Source organism: Ornithorhynchus anatinus, chromosome 3 (genome assembly GCF_004115215.2).
Source record: "Ornithorhynchus anatinus isolate Pmale09 chromosome 3, mOrnAna1.pri.v4, whole genome shotgun sequence".
Taxonomy (NCBI): domain Eukaryota; kingdom Metazoa; phylum Chordata; class Mammalia; order Monotremata; family Ornithorhynchidae; genus Ornithorhynchus; species Ornithorhynchus anatinus.
In genome coordinates this window covers 80332082-80359684 of record NC_041730.1, presented here as the reverse complement: position 1 = coordinate 80359684, position 27603 = coordinate 80332082, and the positions used below count along the sequence as shown (strand labels likewise).

Below are 27603 nucleotides of genomic sequence, written 5' to 3'. Positions count from 1 at the left end.
TTCACACCAATAAAATATTTATTGCTTTCAGGTAAGATGATTAGCCATCTTGGTAGGTTTGATCACTTGTAGCACTTAGTGCGACCTGCAAGCAAAATAGAAAGTAAATATTATTACGCAGTATTATCAGAAGTTTGTGAAAGTGTCACAGACCAGAGCAAACAAAGTCAGTGTTTGGATAACCTTCGATGTACTATGCACAGAATCCATCCCAGTTTAATGAAGCACTGCTTCAGCTTGGGTAGCTCTCAATCAACAAAATCCAGCATCATAGTAGCAACAGATCCCGGCCTCCCAGAGAAAACAATTTAATAAAAGATTCATTCTGCTCATTCAAATCCTATAAAACTATACCTCATTATTCATTTGATGATTCGACCTCACGTCCCACTTTTGCTGTGGAATCCAATTACTGAGCCTCTTTGCCAAGCATTAAAGCAATATTATTAGTTATAAAAATTCTAAAAATTATGCTACCAGCCTGAATTATAAATCTCCAAAATCCATCATTTAAGGGGGGAAATGCATGGACTATAAAATATAGTAATGTTTAATTTTCTAAGTATCCTTTTTAAAATTCTCCACTTACATCAGACATCACCGACTCATCAAGTTCTTCAACCCGACTTAAGTTGGGTGCTCCGTATTTATCACTGATTTCAGCTAATGTCTTGACTAGCTCATTCTGTGAATACTAGAAGTACAAAATTACTTTTCAACAACCTTCAACCCATTCTGCATTATATGAGAAAACAACATACTGTTAATTTCATTTGTTCATTCTATTCTGTAAATTTTTCAGTTTGCAAAACAGTCTTGAGATTCAAGTACAGAAAATGAAAACATTGTAACCAACTGTGGTCATTAAAATAATCAAATTTAAAATAAGTAACAGCTTCTGTCTCTCTCTAATATCCCAACTGGATATCTATCCCCACCTCCCTAATTTCGCTCTAAAGTATAAAGAAAATATATCAGGTAAGCTTGTCCTCTAGACGGGCAGGGAATGTGTCTGGAATATTGCTATATTTTAACTCCCAAGTGCTTAGGACGGTGCTCTGCACACAGTAAGCATTCAGTAAATAGGATTGATAGGTCAGCTGGGGCATGGCAAGGAAGATGGTCTCAGTGACAGTGACCTGGATGGGAGCGATTAGAATTTGTAGTCTTTTCTGTGCCTGTTGCTGCTGTTCTACTATTTGTTGGGCTCTCAGGGGAGGTGAGAATTTCAGGGAATCAAGCAAGAAGCAGAACCCAAGGAGAAGTTAGGAATAGAGACTTGAATTGCTGTGCTGCTATGAAGGATCACCTTCCGCTTTGATCTGAGGCAGCCCTACTTTGGACATCTGGCAAGGATGAATGAAAAGAGGGCTGCCCGTGGTGATTTTTGGACTTGTTCAATCATATTTATTGAGCACTTACTGTGTGTAGAGCACTGTACTAAGTGCTGGAAATGTACAATTCGGCAACAGATAGAGACAATCCCTGCCCAGTAATGGCCTCACAGTCTGGGCAACCTTCCTAAGTGGCCGAAAGAACAGCTACAAGAGAATTCTGGAGGCCAACTTCAAAATGAGCCCCACTGATCCTAATGCTTGGGAACCTGTGGCACGAGACGGGATTCCTGGCATCAGATCTGCCATTTGGGCTACTCAGTCTTCTGAGGGTAAATACGCTGCCACGACAAAGTAGAAACGTGTTCGGTCCACCATGACTTTAAGGAATTGCACAACTACAGTCAGTCTGGCAATCGTATTTATTGATCGCTTACTGTGTGCAGAGCACTGTACTAAGTGTTTGGGAGTGAACAATATAACACTACAACAGACACATTCCCTGCCCATGGTGAGTTTACAAATTAGCAGCTGGAGAATCTAGAGACTATCGTGATATCCTTCGTGTGCATAATTTGTGAGGAGCAGTATGCCTCACACCTTAACCTCATTATCATTATCTTTGCTCTCATCATCGTCAGTGGAATTTATGGAGCATTTACTATGTGCAGAACGCTGTACTAAGCACTTGGGAGAAACTTCCCTCCAAATCTCACCAACTATGGCAGTGATGGGATCAAAACTCGCCCGCCGTTTGGAAGCGAGACCCTATCGCCATCACTTCTCACTGAGGATGTTGGCATCTGTATGAAGGATTGCTTTTAGCCCCTTCTTCCTAACATAGATGATGCTCCTAGGAAAATGATAAACCCACTAAGTGCCTAATAATTGTAAATGTAATCGTTTTAAACTGCCCACTGTGTTATCCCACTAGGAAAACTACACATTTTCTTCTAAGTCCTCTAAGAAGGTAAATAAAACTTAAAAATCCTTAACCCTAAAAATCCTACCATAGATCTAACATGATCTAACCATGTCAAAATCAGGGACGACTGAGGTGCAGATGGAAGTGACTCCCAAAGCATCTTCATAACCAAGAGAAAGAACCCAGAAAATTTACAGAAAATGTAACCTCTCAGACTAACTCAACCTGTCACCCTAATTCAACCCCAGACAATACAACCCCAGGGGTTGTAGTATAGTGCTTAGTAGTATCTAGTATGCTGCTTAGGATAGTGCTTCCTATCAGAAGGGGCTCAATAAATTCCAGTCATTGATTCTGCAGAAGAGAGGGATTAGGTCTTCTCCAGGATTTCTAATTGAGACTACTAGCCAAAGCCTAGAAAAACAAAGTCTGGCTGGGGAGGAAATAGAAAACAGACACAGGAATTGGTGGGGAAGGAAAGTTTTCTTAGGTTTACCCATTCTCAGTATTTGTGTGTGTGTGTGTGTATTTTATTTATATATATGTGCATATATAATTATTTTGTAAATGCTATCCTATTAGCTTCCCCCAAGAGCATGAAGACATTTTGTGGACAGGGTCCATGCAACATTTTTTGTTTTGTTCTTCCCAAGCACTTAATAGTAACATGGCCTAGTGGAAAGAGTTCGGGCCTAGAAGTCAGAGTACCTGGGTTCTAATCCTGCCTCTGTCACCTGTCTGCTCTGTGACCTTGGGCAAGTCACTTCACTCCTGTGTGCCTCAGTCATCTCATCTGTAAAATGGGCCTTAAGACTGTCTGTGTTCATCCTGATGATCTTGTTTCTATCCCAACACGTAGTACAGCGCCTGGCACATAGTAAGCACTTAACAAATACCATAAAACGGCACCTCGTGCTAACGACATAAGCGATCAGTCTTTGCCTGTGCTGAGTAGATCTTATTAAGATCCGAGAGCTAATGCTAACTTGAAAGAAGCATGAATCACACTATGTAAGTCTGTCAAAATACTTCAGAGCTTGAAGAGAGGGAGGGAGACATTTAAACCAAAGTATTCTTTACAACGTAAACATTCTGCTGTAGGAAGAGAGAGTGCTGTAGGAAATGTCAAACTTAATGAAACAAGACTAGCATGAAGCAGTGTGGCCTATTGGAAAGAGCAGGTGCCTGGGAGTCAGAGGACCTGATTTCTAATCCCAGCTCTGTCACTTGCCTGCTGTGCAGCCAAGGGCAAATTGCTTAACTTCTCTGTGCCTCAGTTATCTCATCTGTAAAATGGGGATTAAGACTGTGATCCCAGTTTGGGACAGGGACTATGTCCAAAATAATTATCTTGTATCTAACCCATCCTTAATCCAGTGCCTGGCATACAGTAAATTCTGAACAAATGACAAAAAAAAAAAAAGAAAAATGTTATAAGGGGAAAGGGTTATATTTGTGGGATTGGTAACTAAATGTATTCACTATAGTTACTACAACTCACCGCATACAAGTACATTTGTTTCTTAGATTTCTAAAATCATACACTTTGAGATAAAATAACCTCAAACCTGGAGCAGTATTCAGCAGCATATATTAAAAATCAATAAAATACCCTTTTGGAAGTATGAATAATATGTGATGCCCACTTAAATTATTATTGTTGAGTTTATAGACATCATCTCCTTTAGAAATTCAGGATATGTACTTAACTCTTAAATATTCATAGTCATATATAATCCATTCTTTAAAATAAGAAGTACATAGACTGGGATTAAAAAAAGGTTGGATGAAGCTGGATAAAAACTACAGGTTTTTTGTTGTTTTTTTTTTACTTGTAAACTTGAATGGGCTTTAGCTGACCTCAAACACCCCTTCTTCAGCTTTTTGATTCTCTTTTTCCGACTCCTCGAGAAGCTGTTTCTGAGCAAGCTATCATTATACAAAACAAAATAAGTCAATTTGGGAGAAAACAGGCAATTCATTTGCATCTACATTCACAGTAAAACAGTAAAGCTTAACCTGAGCATTTAAATGTTAGTTAAAACTAATATACCTTCAATTCTGGAAAAAAAAAATGAGAGGAAATTTCCTTCATGAATGAACTCCAAATATGAAGGAGCTGTAGAAAACTATTCAGTATCCCTTATCCTACATGTCAATCAATCAATCAATCAATGGTATTTATTGAGCACTTAATGATTGCAGAGAACTATATTGAGTGCAGAGCAATGTACTAAGCGCTAGTAGCTTATATAACACCTGAATGGGAAGAGAGAGAGAGAGAGTTTTGCTCCTGGGACCAAAGGTTTATAGTCTAGCAAACTAATAATAATAATAATAATGTTGGTATTTGTTAAGCGCTTACTATGTGCCGACCACTATTCTAAGCGCTGGGGTAGATACAGGGTAATCAGGTTGTCCCACCTGAGGCTCACAGTTAATCCCCATTTTACAGATGAGGTAACTGAGGCACAGAGAAGTTAGGTGACTTGCCCACAGTCACACAGCGGACAAGTGGCAGAGCTGGGATTCGAACTCATGACCTCTGACTCCCAAGCCCATGCTCTTTCCACTGAGCCACGCTGCTTCTCTAGGTAACTGCCGTGATCAACTGGGGAACCCAGCTTGGTTTTCTTGGTTTTCCATTTGGTTTCCACCATTTGGTGAGCAGCTGGGATAACTTGTGCCTTCCCTAATCGACTGTAAGCCCCTTGCGGGCAGAGATCATGTCTTTTACTTCCAATATACTTTCCCAAATGCTTAAAACTGTGCTCTCCAAAACAATAGCACTCAATACTATTGATTGACTGACTGACTTGTTTGATTGATTTAGTCTTCCAGAATAATACCAAGCAGTGCTGTTGTTTCTTCGGTGACCAGAAAACCAATATGTGGACCACTACTTGCATAGACTTTGTGTTTCCAGTAGAGTGGGGGTCATCTCGCTGTCAGTAGGTAGGACTGCCTTTTCAATTATTTTCAATAACGGTGATAAGCTACACCGAGCAAATTATACTCTTGCGCTAGGTCCTTCTGCAACCGACACCACCAATTTGGGGTTAAGGTGAGGTCTTTGGCTAAGAAACAGACTATTTCTGTTTACCTTCCTCAGCAACAAACGCTGCAGTGCCCCATCTCGTTTATACACAACTACTGAGGTACTCCCATCAGCCGTACAAGATATCGGTGAGAAGGAGGGGTATGGTGTAATTAATCCATGGTTTTAGTAAAATGACTTTCTTCCTAAAATGCTCTCACATTACTTACCGCATTTTTGCCCTCACAACACCCCTGTGAGCTAGGGAGAAAGGCAAGTATTATAATCCCCATTTTGCAGATGAGGCAACTGAGATACAGAGAAGTAAGGTCACACAGCAAGGGACAGAGACTGAGTCGAATTCCTAAATGTGCTTTATTTCCCTGCCCTTAGCACAGTGCTCTGTACCCAGTAAGCACTGAATAAAGAGCATTACTACTATTCAGACTCGGATGTGCATTCTTCAGCTTCCTTACTGGAACTCTTCCTCTATATCCTGCTAGTGAAGGGGTGGAGAAAAATTAAAAACTTGGAGCCCCCTGTACACTAATGCCAACAAAAAGACAAACCTGGTGTGAACTTTTAAATCTACCATATCATTGTACGTTGAGAATGATACGTAGTAAGCGCTTAACAAATACCAACATTATTATTACATGAACAGAGTACATTCCTACTTAGACTGTGAGCCCCATTTGGATTATTTTCTATCCACCCCACGCTTAGTACAGTGCTGAGCACACCGTAAGCATTTAATAAATTCCATAATTACCATTATAAATACCACCACTCTAAATGTGAAATGCCCCGCCGCGCGTCTCACTTATTCCCTACCTGCAGAGATGCCTCTTCTTCGGCTTTCATCTTTTCCAATAATTCTTCTTCCAGCTTCGCTAAGGCTTGTTCACGCTTCAGCTGAGCCTTTTCTATTTGCCTCTGGTATTTTATAAAAAAAAGTCAAATGAGAAAAAATACACTCTGAACCCGCTCCCCAGTTGAGAAGTAGCGTGGCTCAGGGGAAAGAGCCCGGGTCAGGGAGTCAAAGGTCATGGGTTCGAATCCCGGCTTTGCCACTTGTCAGCTGTGTGACTGTGGGCAAGTCACTTAACTTCTTCTCTGTGCCTCAGTTCCCTCATCTGTCAAATGGGGATGAAGACTGTGAGCCTCACGAGGGACAACCTGATGACCCTGTATCTACCCCAGCGCTTAGAACAGTGCTCTGCACATAGTAAGCGCTTAACAAATACCACCATTAATGCCTTTTCAGTTTCTGAAGCGGGAGCAGATGCTCACCATGTGTTCTTCAAGGATGTTGCTCTTATATTTGTAGATCCAAAACGCCAGATATTCTATTGGATCACTGGGCCGATATTTGGCTATCTCCGCAAGTCCTTGAGCAAGACATTGTCCTAGATGTTTCCGGAGATAGTTCGACTCCATTTCTTCTCTCCCGCCTTCCTCTACGATAAGGAAAATGAGGAATGTTATTTATTAGAAGAACTTGTTGTGGTGTCGTGTGAATGGCAAAGGACCGGACCATCTGGGGTGCTATCACTACTAATGATGATCGTAGTAACAGGGAAGCAGCGTGGCTCAGTGGAAAGAGCCCGGGCTGGGGAGTCAGAGGTCACGGGTTCTAATCCCGGCTCTGCTGCCTGTCAGCTGTGTGACCTTGGGCAAGTCACCTCACTTCTCTGTGCCTCAGTTCCCTCCTCTGGAAAATGGGGACTGAGATCATCGGCCCCCCGTGGGACAACCTGATCGCCTTGATTTCCCCCCCCCCCCACCCCCAGTGCTTAGAACAGTGCTCGGCACATACTAAGCGCTTAACAAATACCAACATTGTCATTATTATCACTTCACTTCTCTGTGCCTCAGTGACCTCATCTGTAAAATGGGGATTGTGACTGTGCGCCCCACGAGGGACACCCTGATTACCTTGCATCTCTCCCAGCGTTTAGAACAGTGCTCGGCACAAACTAAGCGCTTAACCAATACCAACATTATTATTTTTACCCCAGTGCTTAGAACAGTGCTCGGCACATAGTAAGCGCTTAACCAATACCAACATTATCATTATTATTATTACCGCAGCGCTTAGAACAGTGCTCGGCACATAGTAAGCACTTAACCAATACCAACATTATCATTATTTTTATTATTATTATTACCGCAGCGCTTAGAACAGTGCTTGGCACATGGTAAGTGCTTAACCAATACCAACATCATGACTATTACCACAGCGCTTAGAACAGTGCTGGGCACATAGTAAGCGCTTAACCAATACCAACATTATCATTATTCTTATGACCACCACAGCGCTTAGAACAGTGCTGGGCACATAGTAAGCGCTTAACCAATACCAACATTATCATTATTATTATGACCACCACAGCGCTTAGAACAGTGCTCGGCACATAGTAAACGCTTAACCAGTACCTACATTATTATTTTTACCCCAGCGCTTAGAACAGTGCTTGGCACCTAGTAAGTGCTTAACCAATGCCAACATTATTATTATTATTACCGCAGCGCTTAGAACAGTGCTTGGCACATAAGTGCTTAACCAATACCAACATTATTATTATTGTCATTATTATTATTATTATTATTACCCCAGCGCTTAGAACAGTGCTTGGCACATGGTAAGCGCTTAACCAATACCAACATTATCATCATCATTATTATTATTGTTATTATTATTACCCCAGCTCTTAGAACAGTGCTTGGCACATGGTAAGCGTTTAACCAATACCATTATTATTATTATTATTATTAACGCAGCGCTTAGAACAGTGTTTGGCACATAGTAAGCGCTTACCCAATACCAACATTATTATTATTATTATTATTAACGCAGCGCTTAGAACAGTGTTTGGCACATAGTAAGCGCTTAACCAATACCAACATTATTATTATTATTATTATTATTATTATTATTACCGCAGCGCTTAGAACAGTGTTTGGCACATAGTAAGCGCTTAACCAATACCAACATTATTATTATTATTATTATTATTATTATTATTATTACCGCAGCGCTTAGAACAGTGTTTGGCACATAGTAAGCGCTTAACCAACACCAACATTATGATTATTATTCCTCCAGCGTTTAGAACAGTGCTCGGCACATAGTAAGCGCTTAGCCAATACCAACATCACGATTATTATTACTGAACCAATCAATCACTCGATCAATCAGGGGGGATGGGGAGGGGAGGGGAGGGGAGGGGAGGGGGGCACCTGAGTGGGGCAGCGCGGGGCGGGGCGGAGGATGGGGGTTCGTTGCGCATGCGCCCCCGCCGTCGCACACACTCCCCGGTTGCTAAGCAACGGCGTCCACGCGCCCGGAGAGTCGGATCCCCGCGCGAGGTGTGGGGCAAGAGCGGGGGCTCGCGGGGAGGGAGTTCGGGGGCTCGGGGAGTCGGGAGTTCGGGGAGTCGGGAGCTCGGGAGTGCGGGGAGTCGGGGGCTCGGGGAGTCGGGAGTTCGAGGGCTCGGGGGCTCGGGGAGTCGGGAGCTCGGGAGCTCGGGTGTTCGGAAGCTCGGGGAGTCGGGAGCTCGGGAGTTCGGAGAGTCGGGAGTTCGGGGGCTCGGGGAGTCGGGAGTTCGGGAGCTCGGGTGTTCGGGAGTTCGGAGAGTCGGGAGTTCGGGGGCTCGGGGAGTCGGGAGTTCGGGGAGTCGGGAGCTCGGGAGTGCGGGGAGTCGGGGGCTCGGGGAGTCGGGAGTTCGAGGGCTCGGGGGCTCGGGGAGTCGGGAGTTCGGGAGCTCGGGTGTTCGGAAGCTCGGGGAGTCGGGAGCTCGGGAGTTCGGAGAGTCGGGAGTTCGGGGGCTCGGGGAGTCGGGAGTTCGGGAGTTCGGGAGCTCGGGTGTTCGGGAGTTCGGGGGCTCGGGGAGTCGGGAGTTCGGGAGCTCGGCTGCTCGAACCCCTCCTCCCCCTCTTCCCGACCCCTCCTCCTCCCCGACCCCTCCTCCTTCTCCTCCTATTCCCCTCCTCCTCCTCTTCCCGACCCCTCCTTTTCCTCCTCTTCCCGACCCCTCCTTTTCCTCCTCTTCCCTCCCCCTCCTCCTCCCGAACCCCTCCTCCTCCTCCAATTCCCGACCCCACCTCTAGTCTAGAACCTCAGGAAGCTAGAAACTCAATATACTAGAACCCCAATAGTCCAGAACCTCAGGAACCTAGAACCTCGATAGTCTGGAACCTAGAACCTCAATAGTCTAGAACCTCAGGGACCTAGAACCTCAATAGTCCAGAACCCCTCCTCCTCCTATTCCCGACCCCTCCTCCTCCCGAACCCCTCTTTCTCCTCCAATTCCCGAACCCCTCAATAGTTGAAGGACTATCAACAGAAATTAAATCGGACACTCCCTAGAAATGTATCCCCTACCTTCAGGATCAGGGAAAAAAACCACATTAGCATGATTTCCTGCCGCATTCCAGACACCACACTTCATTCCTCTACCGTTCAACCTACTCACAGTACCTTGAGCCTTGGCAGTCTAGAGCCTCAGGGATCTTCGGCCTTGGGAAGCTTGAGCCTTGGCGATAGAGCCTCGGGGACCTAGAGCCTCAGGGACCTTGAGCCTCGGCAGTCTAGAACCTCAGGAACCTAGAACCTTGAGAAGCTCGGGCCTCGGTTCCAGAGCCTCGGCAACCTAGAGCCTCAGGGACCTTGAGCCATGAGAACCTTGAGCCTTGGGAACCTAGAACCTTAGGGAACCTTGAGCCTCGACAGTCTAGAACCTTGGGAAGCTTGGGCCTTGGTGACAGAGCCTCGGGAACCTAGAGCCTCAAGGACCTTGAGCCTTGGGAAGCTTGAGCCTTGGCGATAGAGCCTCGGGGACCTCGAGCCTCGGCAGTCTAGAACCTCAGGAACCTAGAACCGTGCGAAGCTCGGGCCTTGGTGACAGAGCCTTGGGCACCTAGAGCCTCAGGAACCTTGAGCCATGAGAACCTTGAGCCTTGGGAACCTAGAACCTTAGGGAACCTTGAGCCTCGGCAGTCTAGAACCTCAGGAACCTAGAACCTTGGGAAGCTTGAGCCTTGATGACAGAGCCTCGGGAACCTAGAGCCTCAAGGACCTTGAGCCTTGGGAAACTTGAGCCTTGGCGATAGAGCCTCGGGGACCTAGAGCCTCAGGGACCTCGAGCCTCGGCAGTCTAGAACCTCAGGATCCTAGAACCTTGAGAAGCTTGAGCCTTGGTGACAGAGCCTCGGGAACCTAGAGCCTCAGGGACCATGAGCCTTGGGAAGCTTGAGCCTTGGAAACCTAGAACCTTAGGGAACCTTGAACCTCGGCGGTCTAGAACCTCAGTGGTCTAGAACCTAGGTACCCAGAGCCTTGGGAACCTTGAGCCTCAGGGACCTCAAGAGGTTAGTACCCCAAGAGCCTGGAACCTCGGGAATCCAGAACCTCGGGAACCTGGAAGCTGAGTAACCTGGAACCTCAGGAGGCTACCACTCCAGGAGGCCAGAGCCTCAGCAGCCCACAACCTCAGGCGGGGGTTGGGGACCTGAGGAGCTCAGAACTTCAGGAAACTCTGCAGCTTACAATCTCTGGAACCTGGAACCTCAGGAGTCCAGAAGGTCAGGAGTCTGGAACTTAGGGACCAGGAACCCTGAGCCTTGGTGATAGAGCCTTGGAAACCTAGAGCCTCACAGACCCTGAGACTTGGCGGTCTAGAACCTCAATAGTCTAGAACCTCAGGAACCGAGAACCTCAATAGTCTAGAACCTCAATAGTCCAGAACCTCAGGAAGCTAACCTCAAAAGTCTAGAACCTCAAAAGTCTAGAACCTCTATAGTCTAGAACCTTGATAGTCCAGAACCTCGATAGTCTAGAACCTCAATAGTCTAGAACCTTGATAGTCCAGAACCTCGATAGTCCAGAACCTCAGGAACCAAGAACCTCAAAAGTCTAGAACCTCAATAGTCTAGAACCTCAAAGGCCAGAGCCTCGATAGTCTAGAACTTCAATAGTCTAGAACGCAGGAACCTAGAACCTCAATGGTCTAGAACCTCAATAGTCCAGAACCTCAATAGTCTAGAACCTTGATAGTCCAGAACCTCGATAGTCCAGAACCTCAGGAACCAAGAACCTCAAAAGTCTAGAACCTCAATAGTCTAGAACATCAATAGTCTAGAACCTCAATAGTCTAGAACCTCAAAGGCATAGAACCTCAATAGTCTAGAACCTCAGAAACCTAGAACCTCAATAGTCTAGAACTCAGGAACCTAGAACCTCAAGGCCTAGAACCTCAATAGTCTAGAACCCCAGGAACCTAGAACCTCAATAGTCTAGAACCTCAGGAACCTAGAACCTCAAAGTCTAGAACAGCAATAGTCTAAAACCTCTAAAGTCCAGAACCTCAATAGCCTAGAACCTCAATAGTCTAGAACTCAGGACCCTAGAACCTCAAAAGCCTAGAACCTCAATAGTCTAGAACCTTGATCGTCCAGAACCTCAGGAACCTAGAACCTCAAAGTCTAGAACCTCAATAGTCTAGAACCTCAAAAGTCCAGAACCTCAATAGCCTAGGACCTCAATAATCTAGAACTCATGAACCTAGAACCTCAAAAGTCTAGAACATCAAAAGTCTATAACTTCGATAGTCTAGAACCTCAGGAACCTAGAACCTCTAGGGAGCTGGGGAGTCAGGAGTTCCGGGAATTAGGGAGTTGGGAATTCCGGGAATTCGGGAGTTCCGGGAATTTGGGAGTTCTGGGAATTCAGGAGTTGGGAGTTCCGGGAATTTGGAAGTTCCTGGAACTCGGGAGTTCCGGGAATTCGGGAGTTCCGGGAATTAGGGGATTAGGGAGTTCTGGGAATTCGGGAGTTCCGGGAATTTGGGAGTCGAGAATCTCGGGAATTCGGGGATTAGGGAGCTCTGGGAATTCGGGAGTTCCGGGAATTCTGGAGTTGGGATCTCCGGGAATTCGGGAGTTCCGGGAATTAATGAGTTCTGGGAATTCGGGATTTCCGGGAATTCGGGAGTTGGGATTTCTGGGAATTCGGGTGTTCCGGGAATTAATGAGTTCCAGGAATTCGGGAGTTCCGGGAATTAATGAGTTCTGGGAATTTGGGATTTTGGGGAGTTCCGGGAATTTGGGGATTAGGGATTTCCGGGAATTCGGGAGTTCTGGGAATTTGGGAGTCGGGATTTCCGGGAATTCGGGAGTTCCGGGAATTCGGGAGTTCCGGGAATTAATGAGTTCCGGGAATTGGGGGAATAGGGAGTTCCGGGAATTCGCGGATTAGGGAGTTCCGGGAATTAATGAGTTCCGGGAATTCGGAGGTTCCGGGAATTCGGGAGTTCTGGGAATTAATGAGTTCCGGGAATTAATGAGTTCCGGGAATTGGGGGAATAGGGAGTTCTGGGAATTCGCGGATTAGGGAGTTCCGGGAATTAATGAGTTCTGGGAATTCGGAGGTTCCGGGAATTCGGGAGTTCCAGGAATCAATTAGTTCCGGGAATTCGGGAGTTCCGGGAATTCGGGGATTAGGGAGTTCCGGGAATTCAGGAGTTCCGGGAATTTGGGAGTCGGGAGTTCCGGGAAGTCCCGAATTCCGGGACTTCCGGGAATTAGGTAGTTCTGGGTATTAGGGAGTTCCTAATGCCAAAGGCATCATCTCACAGTGGGTTGGCCAAGGCCTGAAGCGGCCCCGGTTGAGGCTCTCCCTTTCCCCCGAAAGAGATCTGTGGGTCACAGGCGGCCGGCGGGTGTAAGGCCCGCTCCAAGAAGCTCCCGCCCCTTCAACAAGCCGAAGACCTTGCCCTGCTGACTTTGCCGGCGTTGCCCGTCGGGATTCAGGAAGCCGGATGAAACGGAGAAGCCTTCCTTGCATTTATTTCAGGCTACCGCTATTTAGGGCCGCTTAGGAAGGTCTGCCTTTCAGGAGTCCGTGGGGCAGACCGTGAAGTAAGCTGGGGAAACATGCTGCCGTGGGGCTGGGAGTCAGAAGGACCTGGGTTCTAATCCCGGCTCTGCCGCTTGTCTGCTGTGTCGTCTTGGGCAAGTCACTTCACTACTCTGTGTCTCGGTTACCTCAGTCTGTGAAATGAGGATTAATACCGTGAGCCCCGTGTGGGACACGTCCAACCCGATTAACTTATTTCCATCCCGGTGCTTAGCCCAGCGATCAGGATATAGTCAGCTCTCAACGCCTACCATAAAAAAAGCTTGATAGTTCGGTTGTGAATGTCGTGAACGTCATTCGATGCACTTGCGACTTCTCTTTCTTTTGTAGTGCATAGGAATGGATTCCGAGTACCTCAAGAGAAGTCTCGGGAAATGCCTGGCCCGGGGTCTGGCGGAGGTGGCGGAACGGCGACCACCGGATCCGATAGAGTACCTGGCCCGCTGGCTGTATCATTACAAGCAAAACTTAAATGAAGACGAAAGAGTGAGTATGGGTGGGTGGAAATACTGACCTTTGTATCTCCTCCGGTGCTTAGCGCACTGCTTGGCACCTAGTAAATATGTATTGTATCACAGTTATTATTATCGGCTCACAGTAATACCACAGTACTTACCCTAATAATACCACATTGTTCTTTTGTATTGTTCTTTTTTCACACTGATTGATCTTCCCTGTGTTTTTTGACTTCTCTCAATATCAGAGGATGCTGAAGAGGACTAATTTGGAATGGGAACGCTCACAGGACCTGGCAGAGTTGGAGATCGTAGCCAATCTGAAGACAGAGAAAATTAAATCGCAGCAATCACATAGGGAGCATCAACAGGTGGGAAGGCTGTCCTGGTTTCTGGGTGAATCCGTCTGTCGTATTTATTGTAGTAAGAAGTTGTGAACCCTTGCTCGAATTCAACTACCTGTGGGAATCAGGATTGGTGGCACCCTGGTTCTTTGGTTTTTCTAAAAGTACAAACGCTGATGTTTAAGCATCTGCAGTGGTGTTTAACTGAAATCTAAATGGGTAACGCTCTTGTCGGCAATGCAAGAGAGTAAAACTATTTGTTGCACGTACGGTAAGTGCTCAGAAGATGCTACTAATCGATTGATTGTGTGTAGTGCCGAATCTGTGTTGCTGAATCTCTGGTGAAAAAGAGCCGGTAATGTTTATTGAAGACCTTTAGCCAAACCTCTTAGAACATTTTGCAGTTGTTTGCCAGGGAAATTTGGGGATTTCTGAGAAGAGTTTATAAATGTACCCCATGTGCCTTTGATTTTCAAAGCACATTCAAGTGGCTGAGACCTCCACGGAAGGCCAAGCAGCACCTCCTCTGATACTGAAAGTAAATTCTTACCAGTCTATTATAGACAAGCGGAGAAGCACTGTGACCTAGTGGCTAAAGCACGGGCTCTGGAGTCAGAAGGATCTGGGTTCTAATCCCCTCTCCACTACACTTGTCTGCTCTATGACCTTGGGCAAGTCACTTAACTTCTCTGTGCCTCAGTTATCTCATCTGTAAAATGAGGATTAAGATTGTGATCCCCATCTAGGACAGGGATGGTTTCCAGCCCAATTTGCCTGTATCCATCCCAGCGCTTAGTACAGTGCTTGCTACATAGTAAACTCTTAACGGATACCACTACACCACATTCCCCTGAGTTTCAAGGAGTTCCAAGAGGATATGATTTGGTATTTGTATTTGTTAAGCGCTTACTATGTGCCGAGCACTGTTCTAAGCACTAGGGTAGACACAAGGGAATCAGGTGGTCCCACGTGGGGCTCACAGTCTTAATCCCCATTTTACAGATGAGGTAACTGAGGCACCGAGAAGTTAAGTAACTTGCCCAAAGTCACACAGCTGACAAGTGGCCGAGCTGGGATTCAAAACCAAGATGAATATGAGCAAGAAGTCAGAGACAGGAGAGAGGAGAATGAGGTCCAGTGAGTAGGTAAACGTGAGAGAAATGAAAATGGCAAGTTGGAATATGGTGGGAAAAGAGCTTGGATGAATAGAAAGGTGAAAACTGATTGAAAGCCTTAAAACTAACAGTGAGAAACTTCCACTCGATGTGGAGAGAAATGGACAACCACTGGTGGTTATCGAAGATCGGGGAAACAAGTGCAGAATGTTTTAGAAAATTGATCCAGGCAGCAAAATGAAATATGGACTGGAGAGGCGAGAGGCTGAAAGCATGGAGATCGATGAGGAGGCTGTTGCACAGTCAAGGTGGGATGTGACGATTGGCTGAACCAGCATGGTGGTCACTAGGCTAGAGAAGGGGTGGAATGAACCTTCGAGGTTTGGAGAGAGGCTGAATTTGGAGGAGAAGAGAGGGAGGAGTCAGGCGTGATACCCAGGAGTAAAGGATAGTGCCGAGGTCAAGGACTTGAGACACGAGGAGGATAGTGGCATTGTTAACGTGATGGGAAACTTCAGGGCGGGAGAGAACTTGGAAGAGAACATGAGGAATTGTGTTTTGAACAGGCCGAGGTGTCCCAGAAGCCGCAAGCCCCAGGCCTGCTCGGCGGAAGGGCTGCCCGCCTGGGATTGCAGGAGGCTTTGCTTAGGCTGTGGGAGCACTTTGCCAGCTTTTTGTGGGCAAAGCTACCCCCTGGTCTGCCAGCTGGGGCCTCAGCCCTCCTGCCCCCCTTTGGGCTACGGCAGCAGAAGCTGCTGGAGCCGGACTCAGGTGCCGGGCAGAGCTGTGGAGCCGGGGACTCCAAGTCCCCACTCTCCCTGCCCCCTCAGTTTCATCCCCACCCCCTCTTCACAATCAATCAGTGGTATTTATTGAGCTCCCACTGTGTGCACAGCATTGTACTAAGCTCTTGGGAGAGTAAAAATGCAACAGAATTAGCAGACAGGTTACAGTGTAGAGGGAATTTATACAAGATGTTTCTTGTGTTCTCCCCCAGAGTAGTGAGCAGTACAGAGGCACTAGTGAGAGGAAAGGACTGCTTTACCTGCTCAAACATCCCCGTAGGCTGGACCAGAGGGCGATGGGCCTGGGAGTCAGAAGGTTGTGGGTTCTAATCCCGACTCTGCCACCTGTCTGCTGTGTGACCTTGGGCAAGCCACTTCACTTCTCTGTGCCTCAGTTACCTCATCTGTAAAATGGATAATGAGACTGTGAGCCCCACGTGGGACAGGAACTGTGCCCACCCCAGTTTGCTTGTATCAACTCCAGCGCTTAATACAGGGCCTGGCACATAGTAAGCGCTTAAAAAATACCATCATCATCATTATTAGTAGTATTCTTATTTTTCAACTTGCCTAGGACACATAAAACCTCAAACCAGTCTTGTGCTCCCATCTCCCATGACACTGTTCCTCAATTCCAACTCAGAGCCCCTCCCTTTCCCAGCCGTGGTCCAGAAGGACTGACCGGGACGAGGTCGGGGTGGCGGCTGACGTGGACAGGGATGCCCGTGTCGATCCATCGAGCCTCTCCTCGTGCCTTCTTCCCCTTTCCCTTCCCGGCCCGGGCTCAAATTAGGAGGCAGAGAGGGGCGGCGGGGCGATGCTACAGAACTAGCCAGGCTGGCACCAGCTGCCAAGCACAGCCTGACAGAACGATGTCCTCATGTGATGCCAAGTGCCACATGACCTCATTTGGTTCAGGTCTTCTGTGCAACAGAATTACCGATCCCTGTTCTGAACTATCCTGAGGGCCAAGGGGCGTCTACTTTTTACCACTGAGGAAGTTATCTGAGAGCAGAAGCTGGAGTTTGAACTCGGAAGGTTTTCAAGATACTCAGCCATCACTTAGTATAACTGATTTTTGATTCTAGGGAACGATTTGGGAAGTCTATCCAGGGAAGACAGTAGCAGAGAAGTTTGGAGCACCTAAATTGTCTGCAGTTGAGGAGCTTGATGAGACTATTAAATAGTGCTGTAAGTACTTAAAAAATGATGTCCTCCACCAATGCTCCAACCTAACTCTTCTGGTACAGGAGATCACAGAAAAACATTTTTCTAGGTCTTTGTCTAGTAGGTCTTTGCCTAATTTTAGAGACAGTAGATGACAATATAAATTCATTTCACTCTACTGCAATCAGTAGTGTTTATTGAGCCACTGAGGTGTGTAGAGCACTGTACTAGGTGCGTGAAGAGTATAGTAGAGGTAGTTACTAGACATTAGTGTGGCCTAGTGAAAGAACTTGGGACTATCAAAACACTTGCCCCCTTCCTTTTTCCCTCCCTGATAATAATAATTATGTTGGTATTTGTTAAGCGCTTACTATGTGCAAAGCACTGTTCTAAGCGCTGGGGGGGATACAAGGTGATCAGGTTGTCCCAAGTGGGGCTCACAGTTTTAATCCCCATTTTACAGATGAGGTAACTGAGGCACAGAGAAGTTAAGTGACTTGCCCACAGTCACACAGCTAAGTGACAGAGCCTGGATTCGAACCCATGACCTCTGACTCCCAAGCCTGGGCTCTTTCCACTGAGCCACGCTGATCACAGTCTTTTCAAATGCTCACTTTCCAGTCTTTCCTTGGCACAAACCCTTGGCACCACAACTCCTTCCAGTTATTGCCCCATCTCCCTCCTACAATTCCTTTCCAACACTCCTTGAGCGAATTGTTTACGCCCACTGCCTCCACTTCCTCTTTTCCAATTCTCTCCTTGACCCCCTATGGTCTGATTTCCTCCCCTTTCTCTCCATGGAAACGACCCTCTCTAAAGTCCCCCGTGACCTCCTTCTTGTCACACCCAATGGCCTCTACTCCATCCTAATCTTCCTCAACCTCTCAGCCGCCTTTGACACTACAGTTCTCTTCTACTGGAAACATTATCCAACCTTGGCTTCACTGACATGATCCTTTTCTGGTTCTCCTCTTTTCTCTTTGGCCTTCTCCTTTTCAATTTGTTTCAGTCTCTGCCTCCCACCCCCTAACTGTGGGGGTCACTCAGGGCCCACTTCTGGGTCCCCTTCTATTCTTCATGTCCACCCACTCCCTTAGAGAACTCATTCACTCCCTGGGCTTCAACTACCATCTCTATGCAGGTGATTGCCAAATCTACCACTCTAGCTCTGACTTCTCTACTTCTCTGCAGTCTCACATTTCCTCCTGCCTTCAGGATAACTCTTCTTGGATGTCCCACCAACACTTTAAATTTAACATCTCTCCACTACCAGCTCATGTTTGTGCATTAAGAAGTCTTGCATCAGTTATAAAGAAAGCAGATGAGTTTATCAAAATGATTGAAGAATACCCTGATGAAAAGAGAAGTTTGGAGTGACAAGATGTTCAGAAGGAGTTGGCCCACTACACGATGTTATATGAAGACAGGAAGAAGGCTGTTGCTCATTCATTCATTCAGTCATATATAGTGAGCACTTACTGTGTGCAGGGCACTGTACTAAGCGCTGGGAAGAGTACAGTACAACAATAAACAGACACGTTCCCCGCCCACAAAGAGCTTACAGTCTAGAGGGGGGAGAGACAGACATTAATATAAAAATAAATGAATTACGTAAGTACCGTGGGGCTGGGAGGAGGGAAGAATAAAGGGAGCAAGTCAGGGTGATACAGAAAGAAGTGGGAGAATCAAGCTGGACAAATTCTTCACTCAAGTTGACAAATTAGGATTGTTGTCAGCAGAGCTACCTTCTACTTTTACTGCTTTCTGAAGAGCTTCAAAATCATACTACAATCCTTCACTGAATGTGGTGATTTAATGCTTTGAATTACTTTCCCAGAGATTAAACAATAGATTAGGGCTGCTTAATCTAACAGGATATAGCGTATAAAGGAATTCCCGATTATTTTGCCAGAGGCTTTGGAACGAATCCCCTTAACAACATGTAGGTCTACAGGAGATGCATGATGCATTCCCGTTTGCGAGTGGGTCATCATGACTGGGCCATGTGACATGTTTGTGTTCAGAAGTGAGTATAAAGTAGTTGGAGTAGAAGGCCTGAGGTACTTGAAGTATGTACCCTGGGGAGAAGGCAAATCGATCAGGGAAGGCATAGACTGTGAGCCCCAGATGGGTCAGAAATGGTATTTTTATGGTTATCATCATCGTTATTTTGGGAGAAGTGATTTCAGAAAGGCTTTGAAGCTGTGGTCTGGCAAACTTGAAATGAGAGGGAGCTCCAGGCATGGGGAAAGGGCATGAGCAACGTGTGGAAGGCTGGAGAGATGAGAACAAGGCGTAGTGAATAGGTTGGTTTAAAGAGTACAAAGAGTGCATTCTCTGCTCTAGTGGGAGAAGAGTGTGGGTAAACTGGAGGGCGAGAGCTGATGGAGGGCTTTGAAACCGACGGCTGGAGTTTCTCCTTAATGTGGGGAAGAAAGGGTAACCATTGCAGGGTCTGAAGAGAAGGTCAGTCAATTAGTCGTATGTATTAAGCACTTACTGTATACAGAGCACTGTACTGAGCACTTGGGAAAGTACAATATAACAATAAAAAGACACATACCCTGCCCACCATGAGTTTTTAGTGTATAGGGGGAGAAGGGAAATTTTAGAAAAAATGATCCGGGAAGCAGAGCGAGGTATGGACTGGAGAGGGGAGAGATTGAAGGGAGGGAGACCAATGAGGAGACCGATGCAGTAGCGAACCGGATTACGATAGGAGAAGCTGCATGGCCTAGTGGATAGAGCACGGGCCTGGGAGTCAGAAGGTCATGGTTTCTAATCCCGGGTCTGCCACTTCTCTGCTGTGTGACCTTGGGCGAGGCACTTCACTTCTCTGGGCCTCAGTTGCCTCATTTAGGAAAATGGGGATTACGACTGTAAGCCCCAAGTGGGACAACCTGCCTACCTTCTATCTACCCCAGTGCTTAGAACAGTGCTTGGCACATAGTAAGTGCTTAATAAATACCATCATTATTATTATTAAGTGGGTAGGTCAGCAGGTTGGACTTCGGGGTGGAGAGGAAAGAGTGGGTCCTGTATGTGTTAGGAAGGAAAAACCAACAGGATTTAGGACATTGAATGTGGGCCTTGTAAGAGAGGAAGGAGACAAGGAAAATACCAAGATTATGGGCTTGAGTGATGGGGAGGATAGTGGTAGTGTCAACTCTGACAGGAAAGATGGGTAGAGGAGCGTCTTCGGGAAGGAACACGAGGGGTTCATTCTGTTTTGGACATTCTGAACCTGAGGTGCCGGTAGCTGCCTCTGGAAGCAGGAAGAAATGTGAGATTGCAGAGGAGAGACCTCTGAACTCTACCACCTTATTTTAATTATTTCAAGTATTATTTTGAGTTAGTGTTTTAAAACATTTTAATTAGTTGATTTTCTCTTTTTCCAAGAAAATGACTTGGCTATTTATAGAATCTCTGCAGATACTTTTTTAAAAAATACTTTTTTACATAGTCTTAGAGGCAATAGAAAAAACACAAAGGCTACTCTCTCACCCTCAGTAGTAAAGACCTAATGTTTTGGAAGAGGCAAACCAGAAAAAATCCCTTGAATTGACATATATCCCAGTAGGGCCAACTTTTCGTTTGTAGGGTTGGGCAAAGTGGGGAGGATCCTCTCTCAGGATCGCACCTGGCGTGTTTCCAGTACTCCACCTGTCTCGGCTACGGGAGGGTCAAGCAGAGGCCTACCCGTTCCATTCCTAGCTTGGCCAGTGGCTAGCGAGTGGAAGGCCATCTGCCACAAGTCAAAACTCACCTGTGCTGGGCAGCAGCAGCATGGGAGAGAGTCGAGGGTGGAGACTGAAGTTTACTGCACGGAAGAAGACAACGGTAAAACGCTTCTATATTTTTACCAAGAAAACTCTGTGGATCCACTACTAGAACAATCTCAGATGGAGGTGGGGCATTCTGGGAGAGAGGTGTCCATGGAGTCACTGTGGGTTGGAGACGATCCACAGCATAAGACAAAAGTGGGGCGGATCATTGAATGGCCATTTGCCTGCTGTGTGACCTTGGTCAAGTCCCTTAACTCTCTGTGCTTCGACTTCCTCATCTGTAAAATGGGGATGAAATATCACTTTCCTCTCCCCATTAGACTGTGAGCCCTGTGCGGGACAGGGACTCTGTGCAATCTGATTATGCTACATTTACCCCGATGCTTGGCACATAGTAGGGGTTGAACAAAAATCACAATTATTATTAAGAGGGGAAAGGGAAGGAAGAAGAGGAAGATAAAGGAGTGAAAAGAAGAGGAAAGGGAAGACAGGATGGAAAAGCAGGAAAGAAGGAAGGAGAAAAAGGAGAGAAAAGGAATGGGAGGTGGGGAGGGGAAAGGAAGAAAACACTTGCCCTCTGCTGCTGTGCCATCTTCTCCGCTGCAACTGCCGTCGTGGCAAGCGACAGAGGCTTTGCGACCAGCCCAGGTCAGGCCTGCTGAGCCAGAGGTGCTGCCGCCTAGATGGCGGTGATAGCGGCGGAGGAGTAACGTGACGATTTGCTCGCCGGCCCGTAAACTTTCCACAACCACAACGGCTCTGGGGTCCTGACGCCCGGCCTGTCAAGAGCATCCCCAGGCTGCGCAGGGAACTGGATGGGTGAAGCAGGCGTTCGGGTCCCCGTCACTGGGCTCTGGCACAAGGGACAAGAGGAGCTTAACGTTCCCATCCCTGGAGCCCGATGGGGCCGACGCCAGCCCAGGTGCTGAATCTTGGAGGCAGAGAGTGGAGTCAATGTCTTCGCTCCACATAATAATAATATTAATAATAATTATGGTATTTGTTAAGCGCTCACTATGTTCATTCAGTAGTATTTATTGAGCGCTTACTATGCGCAGAGCACTGTACTAAGCACTTGGAATGTACAATATGCCAAGCACTGTCCTAAGCGCTGGGGTAGACACAGGGTAATCAGGTTGTCCCACGTGGGGCTCACACTTTTAAACCCCATTTTACAGATGAGGTAACTGAGACACAGAGAAGGTAAGTGACTTGCCCAAGGTCACGCAGCAGACAAGTGGCAGAGCGGGGACTAGAACCCATCTCCTCTAACTCCCAAACTGGTGGTCTTTCCACTAAGCCATGTTACTTCAGTAAGCCATGCTGCTTCACTAAGCCACATAGTCAAAGGTATTTATTGTACACTTACTGTGGGCAGAGCACCATGCTTGGGAGAGTACAGTACAACAGAGTTGGTAGACACAATCCCTGCCCACAAGGCGTTTACAGTCTAGATGGGATGACAGACATTAAAATAAATTACAGATAGAGGAAATGGCAGACTATAAGGATATACACATAAATACTATGGGGCTGGCGTGAGGAGCCTGCATCCCTGATTTAACCTTGATCCAAGATTGTCTTTCTTCACCTCTAGGTACATAAATAGTGTGGAATATATATAAATAATCATGAGTCAATAAGTCAAACACCATCATCTCATCATCCAGTGCGTTGAATGGGTGTATGAGCACTTAATCTTGTATAAAATTAAAAGGTCCCTAATTCTAAAGGAGTCAGCATTCACATGGGTAGACACAAAGACATAGAAAAAAGGACACGCCCATACCCAAGTACTACCATTAGCTATGTATAGGGATCCCCCCTGCCAGAATATTCTTCATTTAACAAATGCCACGATTATTGTTTAACCTTATTTTTCCCAGATGCTCCTTAATTTTAATGGTGGTATCTCTTAAAGCGCTCTCACGCTTTGCAACCAATCTGGCTTTTGAGCATATACAAAGTTTACCGTGTGTCAGATGCCATCTTCCTTATAGACTTATCTGCTCCTCCACCTCCTCAACCTTTGAAGTAGTTTAATTGATTTGAAAGAGAGACTGAAAACCCATCTCGATAGCTGTTTTAGTCTCCATTTGGCATTGGATTAATGATAGGTCTTTAGGGTTTTAACACAAGGTGTCATTTCGCTGAATAGAACGTGAAATAGGCATGATTTCCCTAAAATCTCCCCTGCTCCTCTCCAGCCTCTGTCCTCCGGCCCCTTCTTCAACTCTCCCGACTTCGTCAGTAGTATCTCAAGAGGAGATCATCTGCCTACTCTCAAAATCAACCCCCTCTTCCTATGTATCCAACCCCATCCCTTTGCACTTTATCAAAGCACTTGCCCCCTCCTTCCTCCCTCCCTCAATGTCATCTTCAACTTTCACACTCCAATGGCTTCTTTCCGTGGTTCTCAATCATGCTCATGTCTCCCCTATCCTAAAAAAAAACCTTCCCCTGACCCCTCAGCTCCCTCAGGTTATTGCCCCCATCTCCCTCCTACCATTCCTTTCCAAATTCCTTGAGTGAGTTGTCCACACCCGCTGTTTCAAGTTCCTCTTCTCCAATTCTTTCCTCGATCCTCTCCAATCTGGCTTCTGTCCCCTTCATGCCGCGGAAACTGCTCTCCCAAAGGTCACCAGTGATCTTCTTGCCAAGTCCTACTTCATCCTAATCCTCCTCAACCTCTCAGCTGCCTTCGACACTGTCGACCAACTCCTTCTCCTGGAAACATTATCCAATCCCGGCATCACCGACACTGTCCTTTCCTGGTTCTCCTCCTATCTCTCTGGTTGCTCATTCTCAGTCTCTTTTGTGGGCTCCTCCTCTGCTTCCCACCCCCTTTATGCTCTACATCTCCAGCCCCGATCTCCCTCCCTCTCTTCCATCTCGCATTTCTTCCTGCCTCTAAGACATCTCTTCTCAGACGTCTTGCCATCACCTCAAACTTAATATGTCCAAAAGAGAACTCCTTATCTTCCCACTCGAACCCTGTCCTTCCCCTGACTTTCCCATCACTGTGGACAGCACTACCATCACCCCTGTTTCACAAACCCAAGGTTATCCCTGAGTCATCTCTCTCTCTCATTCAACCCACATATTCAATCTATCACTAAATCCTGTCCGCTCAACCTTCACAACGTTGCTAAAATCCTCCTCTTCCTCTCCGTCCTAATTCATTATTATCAAACGCTGTTGAGTTGTTTCCGATTCATAGCGACTCTACGGACATGTATCCGTCAGGTTTTCTTAATAAAAATAAGGAAGTGGTTTACCATTGCCTTCTTCCACATGGTGAAAACTCAAGTCTCTGCCGTTGTCTTTGATCAACATTATGATCACTGACTCTTTAACTCTTTCCCATGCTGCTGCTGCCCAGCACAGGTAAATCAACTTTGTCTGATACTTCAGCTTAGACCTTTCCACTATGGGTAACCTTAGCGAGAGAGTATCTCTCCAGGGTATAACGCTAAGCTTCACTGGCGTATACAAACTCTCTTGCCACAGTAAAGCGTTGATTCATAGGAGAGGCATCCCAACTATCATGTTAATTCAAACATTTATCCCAGGCAGCCTTGATAAACGCATCAGCCTCTTTGCTGACCTCCCTGCCTCCTGCCTCTTCCCATTGCAGTCCACACTTCACTATGCTGCCCAGATCATTTTTCTACAAAAACATTCAGGCCGTGTTTCCCCACTCCTCAAGAACTTCCAGTGGTTGCCCATCCACCTCTGCATCAAACAGAAACTCCTTACCATCGCCTTGCCCCCTTCTACCTCATCTTGCTGCCCAGCCATCACACTTCACTCCTCTAATGCCTGTACCTCGATCTCACTGTTTCTTGATCTCATCTATCTTGCCACCGAGCTCTTGCCCATGTCCTTCCTCTGGCCTGTAATACCCGACAGACGATACAGCGTGCCTCAATGGAAAGAGTCCAGGCTTGGGAGTCAGAGGTCATGGGTTCGAACTCCGGCTCTGCCACTTGTCAGCTGTGTGACTACGGGCAAGTCATTTCACTTCTCTGTGCCTCAGTTACCTCATCTGTAAAATGGGGATTAACTCTGAGCCTCACGTGGGACAACCTGCTACCCTGTATCTATCCCAGCGCTTAAAACAGTGCTCTGCACATAGTAAGCGCTTAACAAACACCAACATTATTATTATTACTCCCCGCCTCTCCAAAGCCTCATTTTCCAAGAGGCCTTTCCCGACTAAGTCCTCATTTCCTTTTCTCCCACTCCCTTCTGTGTTGCCCTTGCACAGGATTTTCTTCCTCCATTCACCCCTCCGTCAGCCCCATAACAATTATGTACACATCTATAATTTATTTATATTAATATCTGTCCCCCCCCCCCATAGATTGTTAGCTTATTGTGGGCAGGGAACCTGTCTACAAACTCTTACTTTCTTATATTATACTCTCCCAAGGGCTTAGTACAATGCTCTGCACAGAGTAAGCACTCAATAATTATGACTGATTGAATGATTGAAAGTTGGCACTCTGAAACAAAATGTTTACAGATTCACACAAAAAATTAGAATTCAAAATAGTTTATTATTGGTGTATATTTGCAATGCTCCTAGTTCAGGTAACTATATTGTGTTTTTTAATCACTGTTTTTAGAAGATATATTTATTTGGTCAATTTTAAGAATCTTGGTAACACAAGAATCTGTTGTGTGACCTTGGGCAAGTCGCTTCACTTCTCTGGGCCTCAGTTACCTCATCTGTAAAATAGGGATTGAGACTCTGAGCCCTACGTGGGATGAGGACTGTGTCCTTGTATCCACTCCAGTGCTTAGCACGGTGCCCGGCACATAGTAAGTGCTTAACAAATGCCAAAATTATTATAATTATTATTGTTTCCAATACTTCATTTTGTGCTCTTTTATTTAATACTCTATTTTCCTGACACCAAGTGCACTAACTGGAGTTGGGGGGGAAAGAAGTGGTGTCCCTGCATTTAAATACATGACTTGTGTGAATTATAGTTTGTCCTTTTCCACTGAAATTAATTCTACAGGGAACCAATAGAGAGTATTGTAAATTCCACATTTTATACACACAATGCAAGCATTGATATTTTTTTTCATAAAGATGTTCAGTGTCCTCTACAAAATTCTCTTCAGCGTGGCTCAGTGGATAGAGCCCGGGCTTTGGAGTCAGAGATCATGGGTTCGAATCCAGGCTCGACCACTTGTCAGCTGGGTGACTTTGGGGAAGTCACTTAACTTCTTGGTGCCTCGGTTACCTCATCTGCAAAATGGGGATTAAGACTGTGAGCCCCACGTGGGACAACCTGATTCCCTTGTGTCTTCCCCAGCGCTTAGAACAGTGCTTTGCACATAGTAAGCACTTAACAAATACCAACATTATTACTATTATTATTATTTTTCATGCTCAGAAAGGGAGCAGAGAAGACCTCCAGCAAGTTTATTCAGAAGAAAAAGCAGCAACATCAAGTCCAGGTGCTTTCACCAGCCACGGGAAGCAGGAGGTATCTGAACCACTGATTGAGGAAGATGATAAGCCCGGTTCCTCAAAAGACAAAGAAGAGGTGCTGTCAGGCTCCCTTGGCCAGGGAAATGGTGATGAAGCCATTGAAGAAGCGGGGTTTGAGGCCCTGCACGAGATCCCTCCAGGGATCCCTCTTGTGAAGACAAGTAGTCCAGCTGCGATAAGTCACGATGAAGGTCTCCATGTAGTTCGTACTCCAGGAACAAGCTCTCCAACTAGAGTTCATCTTGAAGACGGTTCCCAAGAAATCCCTTCAGGAGGCACAGATTTCCCGGATGACGCGAACCAGGGCAAAGCGTCTCAGTAAACTCCTTCAGGAGTGACCCAAGGGAGACTTCCTCAGGAAGCTTCTCTCAAAGAAAGGGATCCTTGCAGGGATGTAGTCAGGACATACTTTCCCAGGAAACCCACTCTTCTGAATTAAATATTCTTTCTTTGCTTTCTTGTGCTTTCAGAAGCAGCGTGGCCTAGTGGCAAGAGCACGGGCTTGGGAGTCAGAGGTCGTGGGTTCGAATCCAGGCTCTGCCACTTGTCTGCTGTGGGTCCTTGGGGAAGTCACTTCACTTCTCTGGGACTCAGTTACCTCATCTGTAAAATGGGGATTAAGACTATGAGACCCACATGGGACAATCTGATCACCTTGTATCTACCCAGTGCTTAGAACAGTGCTTGGCACACAGTAAGCGCTTAACAAATACCATCATTATTATTATTATTATTGTGACGGAGTCCTACAAGGAAGTCATCCTGTCTAGACCCCTCCCCTGCCTCTGTCCAGTAGTGACGATGTTTCTCTGAGGCAGACAGGTTCCTTAGAAAGGCCAAGCAATGACAGTGTCTATCGGGAAACAGCTCTTGACGTCCCAGACCAGGAAGCCGACCCTTCACTTAACGACAGGGCTGAGGTCCTAGATCAAACATGTGCTCATTCATTCATTGAATTGTATTTATTATCACTTACTCTTTGCAGAGCACTGTACTAAGCTCTTGGGAGAGTACAATATAACAATAAACAGACACATTCCCTGCCCACCACGATGGTTCAGAAGGCATTGCTCTGACTAGAGAAGGCAGAAGATGTTGTGAAGTTGTGACGACTCTATCGTCCCGATAAAAAAAGTGATTTGCGGGTTTCCTGGAGCCTCTGCCCCTAGAGTTAACATACTCAAAATGGTTTAGCGTCATTCCACCCGAAAGCAACTTGCCTCATGCAG

General features: G+C 46.3%; 2 protein-coding genes across 3 annotated transcripts; one reads left to right on the top strand and one right to left on the bottom strand.

Annotated features, from left to right (window-relative positions):
• Window positions 1-9803, bottom strand: DYDC1 (DPY30 domain containing 1). 2 transcript variants are annotated; one of them, XM_029059496.2, is made up of 6 exons: window positions 9780-9803; window positions 6590-6756; window positions 6131-6232; window positions 4120-4188; window positions 590-694; window positions 1-85 (listed from the first exon to the last, which is right to left on the bottom strand). In XM_029059496.2, the coding sequence occupies exons 2-6, from the start codon at window positions 6734-6736 to the stop codon at window positions 41-43; spliced, it is 468 nt and encodes a 155-aa protein (XP_028915329.1). In that variant the 5' UTR covers window positions 6737-6756; window positions 9780-9803; the 3' UTR covers window positions 1-40. The 2 variants fall into 2 exon arrangements, with proteins under 2 accessions (XP_028915329.1, XP_028915328.1); XM_029059495.2 differs by lacking the exon at window positions 9780-9803 and adding an exon at window positions 8540-8629.
• LOC100089284 (DPY30 domain-containing protein 1-like) lies at window positions 8588-26831 on the top strand. Its single transcript, XM_029059493.1, has 4 exons — window positions 8588-8668; window positions 13545-13700; window positions 13918-14040; window positions 26277-26831. Exons 1-4 carry the CDS (start codon window positions 8588-8590, stop codon window positions 26694-26696), a joined length of 780 nt encoding a protein of 259 aa, XP_028915326.1. The 3' UTR covers window positions 26697-26831.
• Window positions 26832-27603: the final 772 nt, after the last annotated feature.